Source organism: Balaenoptera physalus (assembly GCF_965194825.1).
Source record: "Balaenoptera physalus genome assembly, chromosome: 7".
Taxonomy (NCBI): Eukaryota; Metazoa; Chordata; class Mammalia; order Artiodactyla; family Balaenopteridae; genus Balaenoptera; species Balaenoptera physalus.
Window position 1 is genome coordinate 3,063,895 of NC_138886.1, and position 15,218 is coordinate 3,079,112.

At 60.3% G+C, this 15,218-nt stretch overlaps 1 protein-coding gene across 3 annotated transcripts in view; it reads left to right on the forward strand.

Annotated features, from left to right (window-relative positions):
- The first annotated feature begins 6,066 nt into the window (after positions 1-6,066).
- Positions 6,067-15,218, forward strand: part of COL5A1 (collagen type V alpha 1 chain) — a 159,243-nt gene continuing 150,091 nt past the window's right edge. For all 3 annotated transcript variants that reach the window (XM_082470134.1, XM_082470135.1, XM_082470136.1), the window contains exon 1: positions 6,067-6,585. In XM_082470134.1, the coding sequence (XP_082326260.1) occupies positions 6,468-6,585 (118 nt within the window). In that variant the 5' untranslated portion in view covers positions 6,067-6,467. The remainder of the gene's footprint in view (positions 6,586-15,218) is intronic.

The window sequence follows — 15,218 nt, forward strand, 5'->3', positions numbered from 1 at the left end:
TTGCTCCGCGGCATGTGGGATCTTCCCGGACCAGGGCTCGAACCCGTGTCCCCTGCGTTGGCAGGCAGATTCCTAACCACTGCGCCACCAGGGAAGCCCTCACAGACTGCTCTTTACGAGAGTCCACAGGGATTTTCCCAATTGATGTTTTTCTGGGCTGCGAACTCAACGTTGGTCTAGAAAACATCTCCGGGAGGGTAACCCGCCCAGCGAGTCTGAGGCCGGGAGAGGTAGATCCACATCCTGTTGTCTGAATAATCGCAAACTCTCTCTATGTGTGCAAAGTCCGACTGGTGCCCATCATGGTGAGTTTTGTCTGGAAATTCCATTATTCTGTGAAGTTTACTTGGCCCCCGATAGAAACTTCGAGGGCATGACATGGAAACTGCTGGGCCGCACGGAGCAGGGAGAGGGCCGTGCGGTGAGGGGCCGACAGGCCTGATTCACCCATCGCGTCTCAGCCGGTCCTGGGAGCATCTGTTGTGGGTGGCTCTGGCAGTTATGCTGTCCTGTCCCTGCCCTCGATGGGGGGCGGCTCCCTGGCCGTTGAGAACCATGCTGCCTGGCCCTGGGTTGGTGCTCTGCAGCCACGAAGAACTCCAGCCTCAGGTGGACCTGAGTGTTGGGTCTGCGCGATACCAGCGGCTGAGCGTTGACTGGTTTACTTGTACCGGGCTGCTGGTCCTGGATGTGAGCTCTGGGAGGGAAATAGCTCCTTTGCTGGACTCTGGGTTGGCTGGGTGAAGAGGCCTTCACTTCTCGGAGCTGTGGAAATTTCGACACAGTGGAGGGGTGTTTCACGGGTAAACCATTAGAGAAAACCCATAGAATTTTAGGTGCAATCACGGGGCCCTGGAGTGCAGTGTGACAACCAGGACCAGAGCACAGGCTCCTGATTCCCTGTGCCAGCTCTTTCCAGCACAGCCCCACTCACTGGTTCACCCAGCAAATGGAGCACCGGCTGGGGGCCGGCCCGGGGTGCCGAGATCAGGTCCCTGGAGGGAGGGACCACGTGGCATGACCACGTGGCCTTCCGAGGCCCGGCTCCACCCACGTTGCTGGGCTGCACCTGCCCACACTTGTCACGGGGACTGCGGTGCATTTCCCTGCAGCCCTGGGCATCTCCTCGGGAAGGGCAAGGAGCTGTGGTTAGGGATGGAGAGAGGAGACCCCGGCACGGAGCCTCTACAGGAAGTGGCTCTGTCTTAGCCGCATTCTGCCCCCTCACGCCGCCCGCCCCCGCAGTCCCTTGCCCGGTGTGGACAGCATCACAGACAAGACACTTGGCTCCACGTGCAGAAGGGGCGAGATTGTCGGCAGGCCTGGACCAACAGCCAGGGTGAGCCACCATCCAGGTCCCTCCCGCTGGGCGGGGTCCTGCCCCCACCCCCATGGGCATCAGAATGCCCCTGTTGCTCTGGAGAACAGAGAGCCCCCATGCCTGGGTGTCTCCAAAAGGCCCACAGACTAGGGTTGCCAAGGTGTTGTGGGCTGAATTATGTGCCCCCCTTCCAGATGCACCTACTGAACTCTGACCCCTAGCGCCTCAGGATGTGACTGTCTTTGGTGGAAGGGACTTTAAAGAAGAGACAAAGGTAAAATGAAGCCATCTTCATTTTAAGGTGAACTCGTCCAACGTGACTGGTTGTCCTTATAGGAAGAGGTTAGGACACGACCCGCACGGAAGGAAGATGCGGGGAGAAGAGGGTCGTCTTCAAGCCCAGGAGCTGCCTCAGGAGAACCAGCCCTGCCCGCACCCTGAGCTCGACCTCCAGCCTCCGGGATGAGAGAGCACATTTCTGTTGTTCAAGCCACCCGGTCTGGGGTACTTTGCTATAGTGGCCCTAGGAAACTGATACCCTGAGAAGCCTGGCATCTCGGGAGCTGCCCTTGGCCGTTGGCCGGCCTGGCTAGGCTCTCTCCCCAGCGCCTCCACTGTGTCAAAGTGGAGGAGGTGAAGGCCACGCGTCACCCTAGGCCTTAAAGCGGTGGATTTCTCCTAGTAGCTGCGAGAGTCCCCTGGGATTAACAGCCACCCCACCCCAGCATGGAGGGAGAGCCCTGCTGACTGGGCGGGCGGGGCAGCAGCCCCTGGTGTGCTGAAGCCCCAGCACTGCGGGGGGCAGTGGACAGGGCCCAGGGCTGGAAGGTCTGTCGGGGGCAGTGCAGGCAGAGGAGGGGGACCCTGGAGCCGGCCCGGCGACCCTCTGACCGACGGTCTCCCTCGTCCTGGAGAGCAGGCTCACACGGGGTTGGGGGTCCCGGCAGGAGCTCTGGGCTCAGGCTTGGCCACCCCTCCCCCTCCCCCTACCTTTGGACCTGGAGCAAGTCTCACCGCTCCCAGCTTCCGTGTCCTCCTGCCCCCAAGGGAGCGATTCTACGCTATTAAGCCAGTGTTGCAGGTGAACGGGGTGAAGCCCTGAGGGATCCAGCAGAAGGCTCAGAGGGGTCGGAGGAAGACCGCCCAGCTGCAGGATGCAGGGGGAGGGAGGGGGCACCGGAGCCTCCCCAGGCCCAGCAGGGCTTTTTAGGCCTTCCTGCCTGGCTTCTCCTCCGAGCTCCACAGGGACCCCCGGAGGCCGGCTTCCTCACCCCCCTTCCCAGGGAACAGCACTGGGGAGCAGAGGTGAGGACTCACGGGCCCGAGGTGCCCCGGCCGGCGGTGCCCGCCGCTGGGGCTGCAGCCGAGCCTGGGACTCTGGAGTTGGCCTGGCCCCAGACGCCCACTGCAGGATGCAGCTGCGCCCACGGGTGCGGGGTGCAGGTTTGCAGCGTCCTCCTTGGGCAGCTTGAGGGCACCTCGAGGCCACTTCCACTGCTGTGAGTAACTGGGGGCGGCTCCAGCCCCTCACTCCGCCAGGCAGCAGCTCCCCCGTTCCCTCCTGGGCCAGGTGGACCATGAACTCTTGTAGGGCGAGCAGGTTACCGGGTTCCTCCACCTCCTCTGTCGGGCTGTGAGCTCCCGCCTGTGAGAGGGGGAAGGAGAGAAGGAGCCCAGTTGTCCCGGAGGGCCTCCCCAGGCTTTTCTCAGCCAGGCGATGACCCTGGGAGGCTGGGTGGCCCCTTCAGGTGGGAGGGTGGGAAATGAAACAACCCACAGGAGAGTAACACTTGGGGCTTGTCATGGGCACTGAGAACCACGCCTCTGCCGCTTAAGAAAAATCAATGAGGGGGGACTTCCCTGGCGGTCCAGTGGTTAAGAATCTCCTTCCGGTGCAGGGGACTCGGGTTCGATCCCTGGTCTAGGAACTGAGATCCCAAATGCTGCGGGGCAACTAAGCCTGCGTGCCACAACTACAGAGCCCATGTGCTCTGGAGCCCGTGAGCCACAATTAGAGAGAAGCCCATGCGCCCCAACGCCTCAATGAAAAGATCCCGTGTACCACAACTAAGACCCGACACAGCCAAAAAAAAAAAGAAAAAAAAATCATTGAGAAGAACTTACAGCAGAGGAAGGAGAAGGTGGGCAGCAGATCTCAGGTGCAAAGCTGGGGGCACACCTGGCCTGCCCTACTCTCTGCCAGGCACCGTGGGAGATACACAGCCATGGGCGACCAGGGGTGTGCAGAGCCCTGGATGGTGGTGAGTCCCTCCCACGGTGAAGCACCATGAGTAGAAGTCCACGCACAGGGAGGGACCGGGTGGGAAACTGGCAGTAATTACAGGAGAGGAGGGAGGCACACAGGCAAGCAGGTGCTGCTCACCGTACAGGAGCTGAGGGGAAGAGACTGGGCTGGGCGCTGGCCAGGGGGGTGGGTGCCTTGCTCACTGCTGACATCCTAGAGCCCAGAGGGAAATAAACAGTTTTCGAAGGACTCTCCAACTTAATCTGTTATGGGAGGGCCAAGGGACGCTGCTTGGGGTCAACCGCCACCGGGCATTGTTGCGAGGATCTGGGCAAGGCGATCAGCATCTTTCCCGCCCGAAGGTAAATCTGGTTTCAAATTCAGGCTCGGCCACGGATGGATGGGCTGGTACTTTGGGTAAGTCCTTTACCCTCCCTGATCCCCAATTTCCTTGTCTGTAGAGGGGAGAAATGACAGTATTCCCTACTGCTGTGTGTGACCTGATGCAAGAGTGGCTTTAAAGTGGGAAACACATGTGGCTGGCTGGTACTCCTGCTGTTCCCACTAGAATAACAATCGTGACCAGGCGTCACGGTTACTCTCCTACAGTCCTGGGAAGACAGGTCAGGCTGCTCAGTTTGGGGATTTTTTTTCGAGTTTTCCGGTGGGATGGAAACTTACCTCCTCACCCAAGTGCAGGTGTGGATGAGCCCACCTTTGTCTCAAGCTTTCTCATTACTGTGAGGTCAGCTCTCTGGGGGACCCTGGGTGTCCCTTGACTACCAGCTCTTGAGGGACCAGATGCCCGTCCTGAGTTCCAGGTGTTGGGAGGGCTGGCTGGCCAGCACAGAGGCACCTGTAACTGTCACAGACGAGCACCCTGTGTCCTTGGGGGAAACTGGAGCCCTGAGTCTGCACTATCTTCTGATAACTAGACCCCTGACCTATGGTAGCATCCCAAGTCTTTGGGAGAAGCTGGCCTTCCCCTGGTGGGGGGGCGTTCCAGGCACCAGGTGGAGCTGGGGGCTCAGGGAGTGTCTGATGGAATTTCTCTCTCATGAAGGTGCACAAAGGACCAGCTCCAGCGGAACCAACACACACAACTTACACACACAGACACACACGCACACACACATTTCCCCGATCATATATGTGATTTATACAGGTTGTAAAACAGCAACAACAAAGGACTATAAAAAACCAGAAAGACCATTTCGCTTTACTTTGTGAGTCTCATCCTTTTCCCGAGCAACATTTAGTGCCGCGAAGGGCACGTGGGGCAGATGTGGACCATTAGGGTAGCACCAGTGAACCACCACCTGGCTCAAGAGGCCGCATGTGGCCATCCCAGCAAACCCTCTACCTCTACCTAACCCTCTACCCACCTCCCCTCCCTTCCTGTTTCCAGAATGATGGGAATTAAAGGGCATCTGGGGAATTTCACGCCCAGTCTGGAGATGTAACTGGAGACAGGGAGCACTGCTTCAGTATCACTGGCTGAATTATTTGTTCAAAGGGGATGCGGATGGCTTAGGGTTTGAAAAGCCCCCTGACCCACCTTCCCTCCTCTTTAAAAAGCAGCTCTGTTGCTCTTCGAGGAAGGGGTGTGAACGGGGTTTCAGCAGGTTATGTGGGGAGCCAGGTGGAAGGGACTGCTTCCGACCACCGGAGCCTGGCACGCCGCCTCCTGCTCCAGGGAGACCTCACCAAGGCTTAAAGAAGCGGAGGGAGAGAGGCAGTGCCCAGTGGCAGTACCAGGGCAGCAGCGCCCCAACCCCTCACCCCTCTGCCTGCTGTCACCTCCCAAAGGGGTGTCTTCTTTGCGTTTCCTTTTTGTGGCAGAGGGGTCTCCACGCAGTAGGAGGGAGTGAGTGGGGAGGGGGTGCTGGCCAACTTCGCCTGATTAATATCCACGATGTGTGGCATCCGAGCTCCCTCGGAGACCTCTTGGGAGCCTAGACTCCAGCCTGGGCACGGATGCCCAATCTGCAGTGGGGGAAGGTGGAGGGCGGGTCGTCTCTCTCGGGGTGGACATGTCTGCCACAGTCTTGGGCGCCCCGATCTGGCTGGATTGGAAGTTCAGTCTCCACCCAGAAGAGGAGCTCTGAACTCCAAGTAAACGAAAAAGTTAGGCGGGGTGAAGCTGCAACGTCCTTTTTCAACCCTAAATGATCGAACTCGGGGCCCCTCCACGCTGGTTCTGGGGCTCGGCCAGGTGCGGGCACCTGGGGCGGGGAAAGCGGGGTCCAGCGTGGGCCGCCGGGCCCCGTCCGCCCGCGCTCGCCGGCAGAGCGGTGGGGGGGAGACGCCGGGCCCTCGCCGAGTCCCCGCCCGCCCCGGGCCAGCCCCTTCCTCGCCGCCGCTCGCCCGCTGGCCCCACCCCCTCGCCCGCTGCGCCCAGTGGGAGGCGGGGGCCGGCCCGGCCGAGCCCAGCGCCGCCTCTGATTTGCTGCGGGCGCGGGGGAGCCACGGCCTCCGCGGGTGCCTTCCCGGAGAGAGGGAGGGAGGGGAAGGGGGAAAAGTGCTCGGCGCCCGAGGCGAGGTCCGCACTCCTCGTTCGTCCCCGCGGCCGGCGCAGGACCTCACTCGAGCGCAGCGCCCACGGGGAGCGAGTCGCGGGGCGGCGGCGGCGGCGGCGAGGAGGAGGCCAGAAGGAGTCGGAGGAGGCGGGGGAGGCCAGGGCGAGCGAGCCGAGCGGGGTCCCGGCCGCCCCGCGGGCCAAGGTCGAGCCCTCCCGCCCGTGGGCGAGCGCGCCAGCCGACCCTCCCGAGAGCCACCGCCACAAAGAGAACGGGCCGGCGGCTGCTCCCATGACTTCCTAAAGCTGTGCCGGCCCCGCTGAGTTGTGCCCCGCGCCCCGTGCGTCCCCGCGCGCCCAACCCGCGCCCGCGCCCCGCCGGCATGGACGTCCACACCCGCTGGAAAGCGCGCAGCCCGCTCCTCCCGGGCGCCCCGCTGCTGTCCCCGCCGTTGCTGCTGCTGCTGCTGCTGCTGTGGGCGCCGCCTCCGAGCCGCGCAGGTAAGGGCGCGGGGCGCTCGGGCGCGGGGGGCCGGGGACCGGGGGCCGGGGCGCCTGTCATCCCCGGGCGCCCGGCCTCTTCCGCGCGTGCACGACCTTCCCCCCCTGGGCTGTGGAATGCACGGGCCGGGACTCCGAATGCCATTCGTTGGGGGCCCCGGAGAGGGAAACGCGCCGGCACAATACTCCCCACGCCAAACGGGCCGGCGGGTGGGGCTGTCGGGGAGCCGAGGAAGGGCTCTGTGTTGGATCAGCCAGAGGGCTTGTCCACCAGGCAGGCAAACTTTTGTCCCGAAACTTTGCGTTCTCTGTCCCACATCGCAAGCGCGCAGCTCTGGCCCACACAGCCTCGCTGCAGAACTTCCTTTCCTGAAACCCGGGAAGGGTCGCCCCCTAGAGTCACAGCGGGCCAGTTCCGGCCGGGCCTCCTGGGATGGGGGGCCACTGTGGAGAATCCCAGCAGCTGAGCCCCCAGCCCAGGACTTCTCCAAGCACCCTCTTCCTCTGCCTCCAGACCCGGCTGACTCTCCCTTTCCCAGGGAACAGAGCTTCCTGTGGTCCCCACCATCTAAGTACTCAGTGAGTGGTACTGGGGAGCCCCGGGGGGGGGTGGTGGAGCAGCCCTGCTCTAATCCCACCTCTCGACCTCCTGGAAGGCAGTTTTTCTTGGGTTAGCCGCCCAGAGACGGGATTCTTGGAGCAAAGGCGGGAGATGCTCTCGGAGTCTTGGCTGTGAGGGGTTCAGATGACACACAGATGTGGGATTCCTTCTGCCAGAGGTCTGCCCTTAGAAGGAGCTGTCTCCAGTGGATGGCGTCCGCCAGGCCAGCACTGACAGCGTGCCTGCTTGGATGTTTGCAGCTCCAGCTCTCTCCCACACAGCTTCCTGACGGGACAGTGGGTTTTCTAAGCATCACCTTTTGTGGTTACCTGTGGGATGGGTCTTCACAAGCCTCAGTCGTCGGAGCCCGAGGCCCCGAAAGTCCTCTGGGGCCCCATTAACAGATGCGGAGACGAGGCTCAGAGCCGCTAGTGCAGGGTCAAGGAAAGTGCGGGCAGAGGGGTGGGACAGTGGCTTAGTGGACAGCTGGACCAGCCAAGGGTCCCCTGTGAGAAGACACCGCTTTCCTGCCTTCGCTCTTCTCTCCTCCGCTGTGTCATTTGAAGACATGTGGGAAGAATCACTTCCGTGTTCCACTTGCCAGTTAAGACATTCTGTCTCTTTTTCCTCGTACAGTGAGTGCTCGGTGGGCCAAAGGGGGTGAGCAGGAGTCAGGGTGTCCAGCCAGTCAGGGGCTGGGGGAGCGGAGGGGAGCCTGGCCTGGCTTTGGGGACCTGGGGTCTTAGCCCTGGGCTACCACCTACGTGCTCTGGATCCCAGGCTAACTGGCTTTGTGTTTCTCCCGGGGTCACTGGAGGTGGGGGACAGTAGCGGCCTCCAGAAAAGTGGCACGGAGCAGGGTGGGGATGTGGTCATGGGACCCCTGTAGGCCCAAGGCCATAGCCCTGTCCCGGCTCCTCTGCCGGGCTTTCCCCCAGGAAGGCAGGTGGGAATCCTTCAGGGGAGTCGCCACCCCCAAAAAGCCGGGGCTGGGCACTGGCTGGGGAGCACGCAGAGCATGTGTTCGCCTGGGTTTGGGGTCGGCTGTTTATCCCACTCCCCATCTCTGCCCCCCGCCCGTCTCCGGTTTCCCTTCCTAACTGAGTGTGAAGCGGATGCCTGGACCGTGGCTGTAGAGCTGGACGTTTTGCTCTTGTCGAAAAGACGCTGAGAGCCTGTGAAGAAGCCATCTCTCTGGGTGGGTTTCACAGACCTACCCTCACCGCCACGAGGGTGGGACCCTTTTGGAAGTCATTCTCAGTGCGTGGCCAGCGGGAACGGCTGTCCACTGACATGCAGGGGCGGGGGGGGGCAGGAGAGGCCATCCTCAGGCAGCTCTTCTCCTCTCCATTTTGAGATCCACCAGATGTTTTTTGAGTTGCCTCTGAACATGGCTCTTTTTCCTACCTTCTTCTTGGCCAAGCGTGTGAAGGAATGAAAAGTCAGATTGCATTTGGGGCCGTTTAACATTGTAACGGGCAAAGGAGAGTAAGTGAAATGAAACATGACCCCAATATTTGGAAATTGAGGTCATCTCCTCGGCACATCATTGGTTGACGCCAGTCATGTGATCGCTGTTGGCAATAATTTGGTGGGAAGAGTTGTCCAAATTTTGTGGGACTTGACAGACATCAAATGGTTAAATTTCCTCTGACTCAATCAAGTTGGCTGAAAAGACAGCCTTTTCCATCTTCTCCTCCCCTTCCCCCTCCTCCCCATAAAAGAGCAGTCAGTGGGAGGAGTTCAGAAGCCAAGCTGATTCCCCGAAGCCTCTGTCTCCTCTGGTCCAGATTTTAGTGGCTGCAGGGCTTGGAGCTCGGGTCGCTGCCCAGCGCTGTGACCACCCGGCAGTGGCCACGGGCAGGAGTTTCTTCCTTGTGCGGAAGCACAAAGTTCCTTGTCCCATGATGTCGCTCCATGGCTGTTCCTGGGGTGCTGGCCAGAGCCTGCCCCACGTTACCCCACCCTTCAGATATCTCTGGACTCTCACACAGCAACGCCCTTAGCCGAGCACAGCTGATGCCCGCTTGCCCCGCCCCTGCCCTCTTGCTGTCCGGCCCCATCTCCCACCCCTGCCTCTTCCCTGGGTCACGGACATTGTTGGGTGGAGCAGGGGGGTGAGGGGAACAGACACCCATTGCCCCCTGCCCCTCACTTAATAACGGTGACAGTGAGCGCGGTCTCGCTCTGAGCCCCCGAGGGTCGAGGATGAGTCACGCGCACCCCGAGGCCCCGTTGCTGTGCCCACAGTGGAGCCCTGGATTTGCAGTGAGAAGCAGGGTGGGGTCCCTGGCCCCTGGGACACCCGCACCCGTGGTACTGATTGGAATGAATTTGCTGGCACTTGCCTGGTCTGCTCTTAGCCCTGTGCCCACATCATCTCCGTGGACCCTCATCCCGGCCTGCAAGGTGAGGGGGGGCTGGCACTCTGAGAGACCCAGGGAACAGGGGGCTGGGACCGCACACTCTGGGTCTGTCTGGTTTCTGCGCCTGGGCGCTGAGTGAGCTTCTCCCCGGGGGAGGCCCAGTGCCTGGAGCTGCTGTCAGCCTGGGGCTCAGCCCAGACACGGCCCTGGGACCAGGAAGGGGTTCCATTTGGCCCCAGCAGACTGTTTCGGTTCCTTCCTGCTCCCTACATCCCCGCTTTTTATCCGAATGCCATCAAGGGGCACCCGGGGCCTGCAGTCTCCACTCCCCTTTCACCAGGCCCTTCACTCACTGGCGTGACCCGATGACCCCTGGGGGCTTTGCCTGCGCTGGGCCTGCTTGTGGGAAGGCTGAGGTGACAGAGCTCCTGGCTCCAGGGCCCACAGGCTGGTGCGAGGTACGCATGTGGACACCGTTCGTTGTACCGTTCATTCTCCTGCCGAGCGTCGTTGAAAACTGTCTGGAGGACTGGCCCCCTTGGGGAGATCTGGGGCGGCTTCCTGGAGGAGGTGATGCTAAACTTGACCTTTCCTTTCTTCTTCCCCTTCCTTTTGTTCCAAAGGGCCTCCTTCGCAGGTGCCCTCCTCCACCTCTGGCTTTTGTCTCCTCCGTGCCTTCTTCCCCGCAGGACATCCCACCCCGCCGCTTCACTGTTCTCCTGGAGCTGCTTCCCTTGGCTGGAAAGCCCCTCATTAACTTGGTTGGCAGGGCGCCTCCAGCACCGCCTGCCCCGGGAGTGCTGTGCCAGCAGAAGTGGCCGCTGTGAGATAGAGGGGGCCTCTGAGGGGACAGGAGGGAGGCCGGGGCCTTCCTTAACCCTCTCTGGGTTAAGAGATGATCTGAGGGATGCCGCCTGCCCTGGCCTGGGCAGGTCCTGCACACTTTGGGTCCCCTGTTTGGGGAGGCAGGGGCGTGGGGGGACAGTCCTTGGCAGTCAGATTGTTGAACCCAGGGCAGCGTGGACGGTTCTTCTGCCTCTAAGGGGTTGGCTGGGCGGGGGCCAGCCACCGTGCCTCAGCTTTCCCCTCCGGAAAACGGGGGGAAATGGCTTTCTTGCTTTGAGGGTGGTTATGGAGACTGAGGCGATCTACAGAGACCGCGTGTGGCATGTCGAGGCACAGGAAGCCCCTGATGAGTGGAGGGCCTTATTGTGGCTACTGTTTTGGGTGGTGTTTCTGCAAAAGGAAAAAGCGCAGGGTTGCCACAGTCCTCTTTAAATGCAAGTATTCCAGCGGGAGCCCAGCTGAGGGAGGCGTGTCCGTCCAAGGAGGCTCTGGGGGCTGGTGAGACCTCCCAGGGCTCTGCCATCCACAAGTGACTCAGCCCGGGCCCCCCCTCACTCTCCTCAGCACCCCCATATGCTCGGTGGGTCCATTTCCCACGACACCTCGTGGGGTCGCAGTAGAGGTCACCCTAGGTAACGTATGTGAAAATGCTTTACAAGCCCATTGGAGGGTTGTACACCTGTGTGTGCGTTTGTGTGTATGTGTCCAAGCGTGTGTGTGCATGTTATGTGAGTATTCGTGTGGATGCGTGTGCCTGTGTGTGCCTGTGTGTGTGACGTGTCTGTCTGTGTTTGTGGGTGTACACGTGTACACGAGTGTGCACACCCACATCCACGCACAGGTCCATGTGTTTTCAGGGTCTGCCCAGGCAGGGCCTGGTGTGTTTGAGGTGCTCACGGCAAGGCCGCATCTCTCTCCTTCTCGTGCCCCACCCCTGCGGGATTGGAGACGGGGAGATGACCTGTGGCCACGGAGCGCACTGGGCAGCCACGAGGCGTTGGGTCCAGCCCCAGGACAAGCTCAGTCCAGCTGGGTCTGATAATCTGATGAGTCTTTTTTTGCTCACAGGAGGGCGATGTTATATTATAGCTTCTGCTTCTCCCTCTGTTTATTTCTCCCCTGTAATCGACTCATCTGGTGTCAGCACTTGGCCAAATGTTAGTTTTAAGCTTTCTGGCCTGGCTCGTGGAGATATTGAGGTCCTGAAGGTGGAGCCTGCGTTGGCCCTTCTCCTAGGCAGAGCTGCCCCTGCTACAGGACACGGCGTGGAGACCTGGTGTGGGTGACGGCTCGGGGCCGGCGGCCTGGAGCTGGACGACCTGGGCCCACATCCCGCCCCGCCCCCATCAGCGGTGCACTTTGCCTCAGTTTCCCTATCTGCAGGAAGGGGTGATGGCTGTGACTCCTGCAGGATTTTCGAGAGGGTTCAGTGCATAGCGTGTCCAAAGCACAGAGCAAGCCCCTGTCACTGTTGTCACTGTTACGTCCTCCCTGGGCCCCCAGGCAGCAGCAGGTCTGGGGTCCGGGGTGAGTTCCTGGCTCTGCTCACTGGCTGGCTGTATGAGTCACCCCCTCTGTCCTGTGAACAGTCACCCTGGTGCCCCCTCACGGGTGAGCATGAAAAGGGGTTACACAGCCCCCGGTGGGTTTATTGGAGCCCTCGCTGCTCCTTTCGCGGTCCGAGCCCCAGCATGGAGGCGCGTGCATCCTGGAGCAGTCGTGGCGCGGGTCACGTGCAGGACGCCCCTCCCCTTCTTCCTCAGGCCACCGCCACTGTACGAGGAGGAATGGGGGCCCCAGGGATGGGAATGGACCTGCCCACGTCCCACCTCAAAGACTCTGGTCTTCTGCCCCTGAGACATGACTGTGGGTGATGGCTGGTGATCTGGAAGGACATCTGGGGTGGGCGCGGCGGGGGTTTTGCTAACTCAGACGCTGTTCCTGCACCCGCGTGGTCCCGGCGTCTGGGACAAAGTCCATAGAATGAATGAATGAATGTTCCGTTGGATGCGTGGGGATTTGTGGTGGGGTGATGGGGGGGTCGCTCCGTGTTATATATGTCATGCTGTCTGAGCCGTCATCCCATCAGCTTAGACTCACCCGGTAGTTTTTCTGGCAGGTTCCCAACCTGTGTCATAACCCACAGTAGGAGTAAATGTCGCCACTCTTTGGTGACTCAGACCTAAGAAACGGAACCACAGTCTGACCCACTTTTCTCCACGTCTCATTACACAGAGCTCCAGGGGCCCGTTTCCTGCGATGTCTCTGTGCATGAAATGAGGGATTCCTTTATTTCCTGTCTCCTAGACCTGTGTTCTTTTGGGGGAAATTCACTCTTCTGTCCTGTTCTTTCCTGCCAGCACCTTGGCAATAGGGATTTTATTGGTCTCTTTATTTATTTTTTATAAATGCTATAAAATGACATCAGAATGTGCGTATGTGACGGGAGTGATTTAACTAAAAACTCTGACTCTTGCATTGGAAAAATAGTGACCTAACAATGAAAAAGAGTGAGCATTTTAATCTGAATGGACGGTGGGAAGCCATTGTCTTCCACTGTGCTGGCAGGGTAACCTAGAGGGCGGTGGGTGAGGCTTTAGTGGAATCCTTTCCTGTGCGGGTGCAGAGGAAACGCAGGAGAGGCTGGTCCTTTGTGGAGAACTCGGGAGTGACAGTGGCTGTGCTTGAAGCGTTTGCAGACCTCTAATGCGAGGCAGACCTGTGCCGGGCACCAGGCAGCAGGTGCACAGGTGAGCAGTAGGTGAGCATCCCAGCCCTGCAGGAGCTTCCGGTGCAGTGAGGGAATCAGACCTGTGAACAGGCGATTGTATCCAGTGAAGTGCAAAGTGGGAGGTAGTGAAACATTCATCAGCTAGTAGAGTGGTACCACCAGACAATCAGGGGGAGGCACCCACCAGCCCCTAGGCCACTGGCCAATCAGAGGGAGGTACCTGCCAGCCCCCAGTGGGGCTCTGGCCAATCAGAGGGAGGTACCTGCCAGCCCCAGTGGGACTCTGGCCAATCAAAGGGAGGCACCTGCCAGCCCCTGGGCCACTGGCCAGTCAGAGGGAGGTACCTGCCAGCCCCCAGTGGGGCTCTGGCCAATCAGAGGGAGGCACCTGCCAGCCCCTGGGCCACTGGCCAATCAGAGGGAGGTACCTGCCAGCCCCAGTGGGGCTCTGGCCACTCAGACAGAGGTACCTGCCAGCTCAGTGGGCCACTGGCCAATCAGGGGGAGGTACCTGCCAGCCCCAGTGGGGCTCTGGCCAATCAGCGACCAGCCCATTTTTCCAGGGCCTGCGGCTTTTGGGGTCCCACCCCATGAGTTTGAAGGGAGGAGTCCCTTGGTGGAGGCAAGTGGCACTTTCCCATGTGTGTCTGTCCTCTGACTCCTGTTCATATTTAACCAAACCGTGCTCTGGGGTGTTACCTGTGGAGTGCCCTGCTCTGGGGTGCACCTGGACCAGGTGCGGTTGGCCTCTTCCTGCAGATGTGCAAGGGGAGGCCCTGTGGGCCCAGCTGGCACAAAGGAGTGATGGTTGCCCTCTGTATCCCAGTGAAAAGCACGCCCCCACCTTGGTGTAGGTCATTACCGGCATATAAACTGATATTAGGTGCCAGGTGAGGGGGGCTCCAGCAGCTTCCAGCTCTTCTTTGCCGTGGGACAGTCCCTTGGTGGCAGGGTCCTTGTGCTTCAGAAAGAGGTCCACGGCCTCCACCAACTGTGAGTAGGCTCTGCACCTCGGCCTCAATTCCTCCTTCATTTCTGATGCATAAAACTGGGTGTACGTACAGTCCTGTCTTGCTAAATGTCAAGGTCTTCTTCTTTGGGAGAATGGTGAGCAGCTGTGCGCCAGTGGGACCCGGGGCCCTGGCTCACGGGGGTCCATTAGGGGACCCTGTTGGGTGGCAGGTGAGGGGAGAGCTGGCCGGGGCCCAGAGCCCTGCACAAGGGAGGGTGCAGTCGAGAACGAAAGATGGGCCATTTCTGGCCCTGGGCCCCCAGGTTCAGTTTGCAAGGGCCCTGCCTGGGGAGATATTGTCCTCATGTCCGCTGGGGTGAAGTCTCTGGGACCCGCCTTACCGTTACTTCTCTTCTTTTGCACTTTTTTTCTTTGGGGAGAATCTGAAATGCTGACGGGCAGTTCTGGCTTCCTCCTTCGAGGCTGTTCTGTGTTCTCCTGGGATGCGGGTGGAGTAGACAGCCTCCGGCGTCAGTGTTCTGTGTAGACCTTGCTCTTCTAGGGAGAGGGGGTCCCGGTTGGTTTTGAGCAGGGGGGAGGGAGGGGTGCTGCGCCTTCCATGCCTTTTAGACCAGAAAATGTTCACATTGAGAAGGCAGGGCGAATAGCTCATTCTTGGATGGAAGTGCAGGGAACGGGGCCTCTAAATGTAATTCTTTTCCAGGGAATTATTACTAATGTTATTTAGCTTCATAGTTTAAATTGTGGCCGTTTAGCTCAGAAAGCGCTGCTTGGGCAATGGCTAATGTCAGTTAACTCTGGGATCCCGAGGAGTATCCTGGGGTCCTCAGTGTGATGGCGCTGGCACTCGGGAGGGCCTGGGGTGGGGATGCAGGGCTCACACCCGGGCAAGGCGGTGGGGCGGCTCTGCCCAGCGATGCCAGGATCTCCGGGGGAGGAGTTGGAGCCGACCGAGAGGAGGGGGCATGGGAGGGTGGCCAGTGTTCTCTCAGGACCTCCTCCCTCACCTGAAACAGGTCGACTGCAGCTGTCAGCGTAAATGATGGGGGGGGGGCACCTCCGAGGGGAGGCGTGCCAGGAAGGAAGAGAGGAAGAGGCAGATGCTCCCCAACCCCC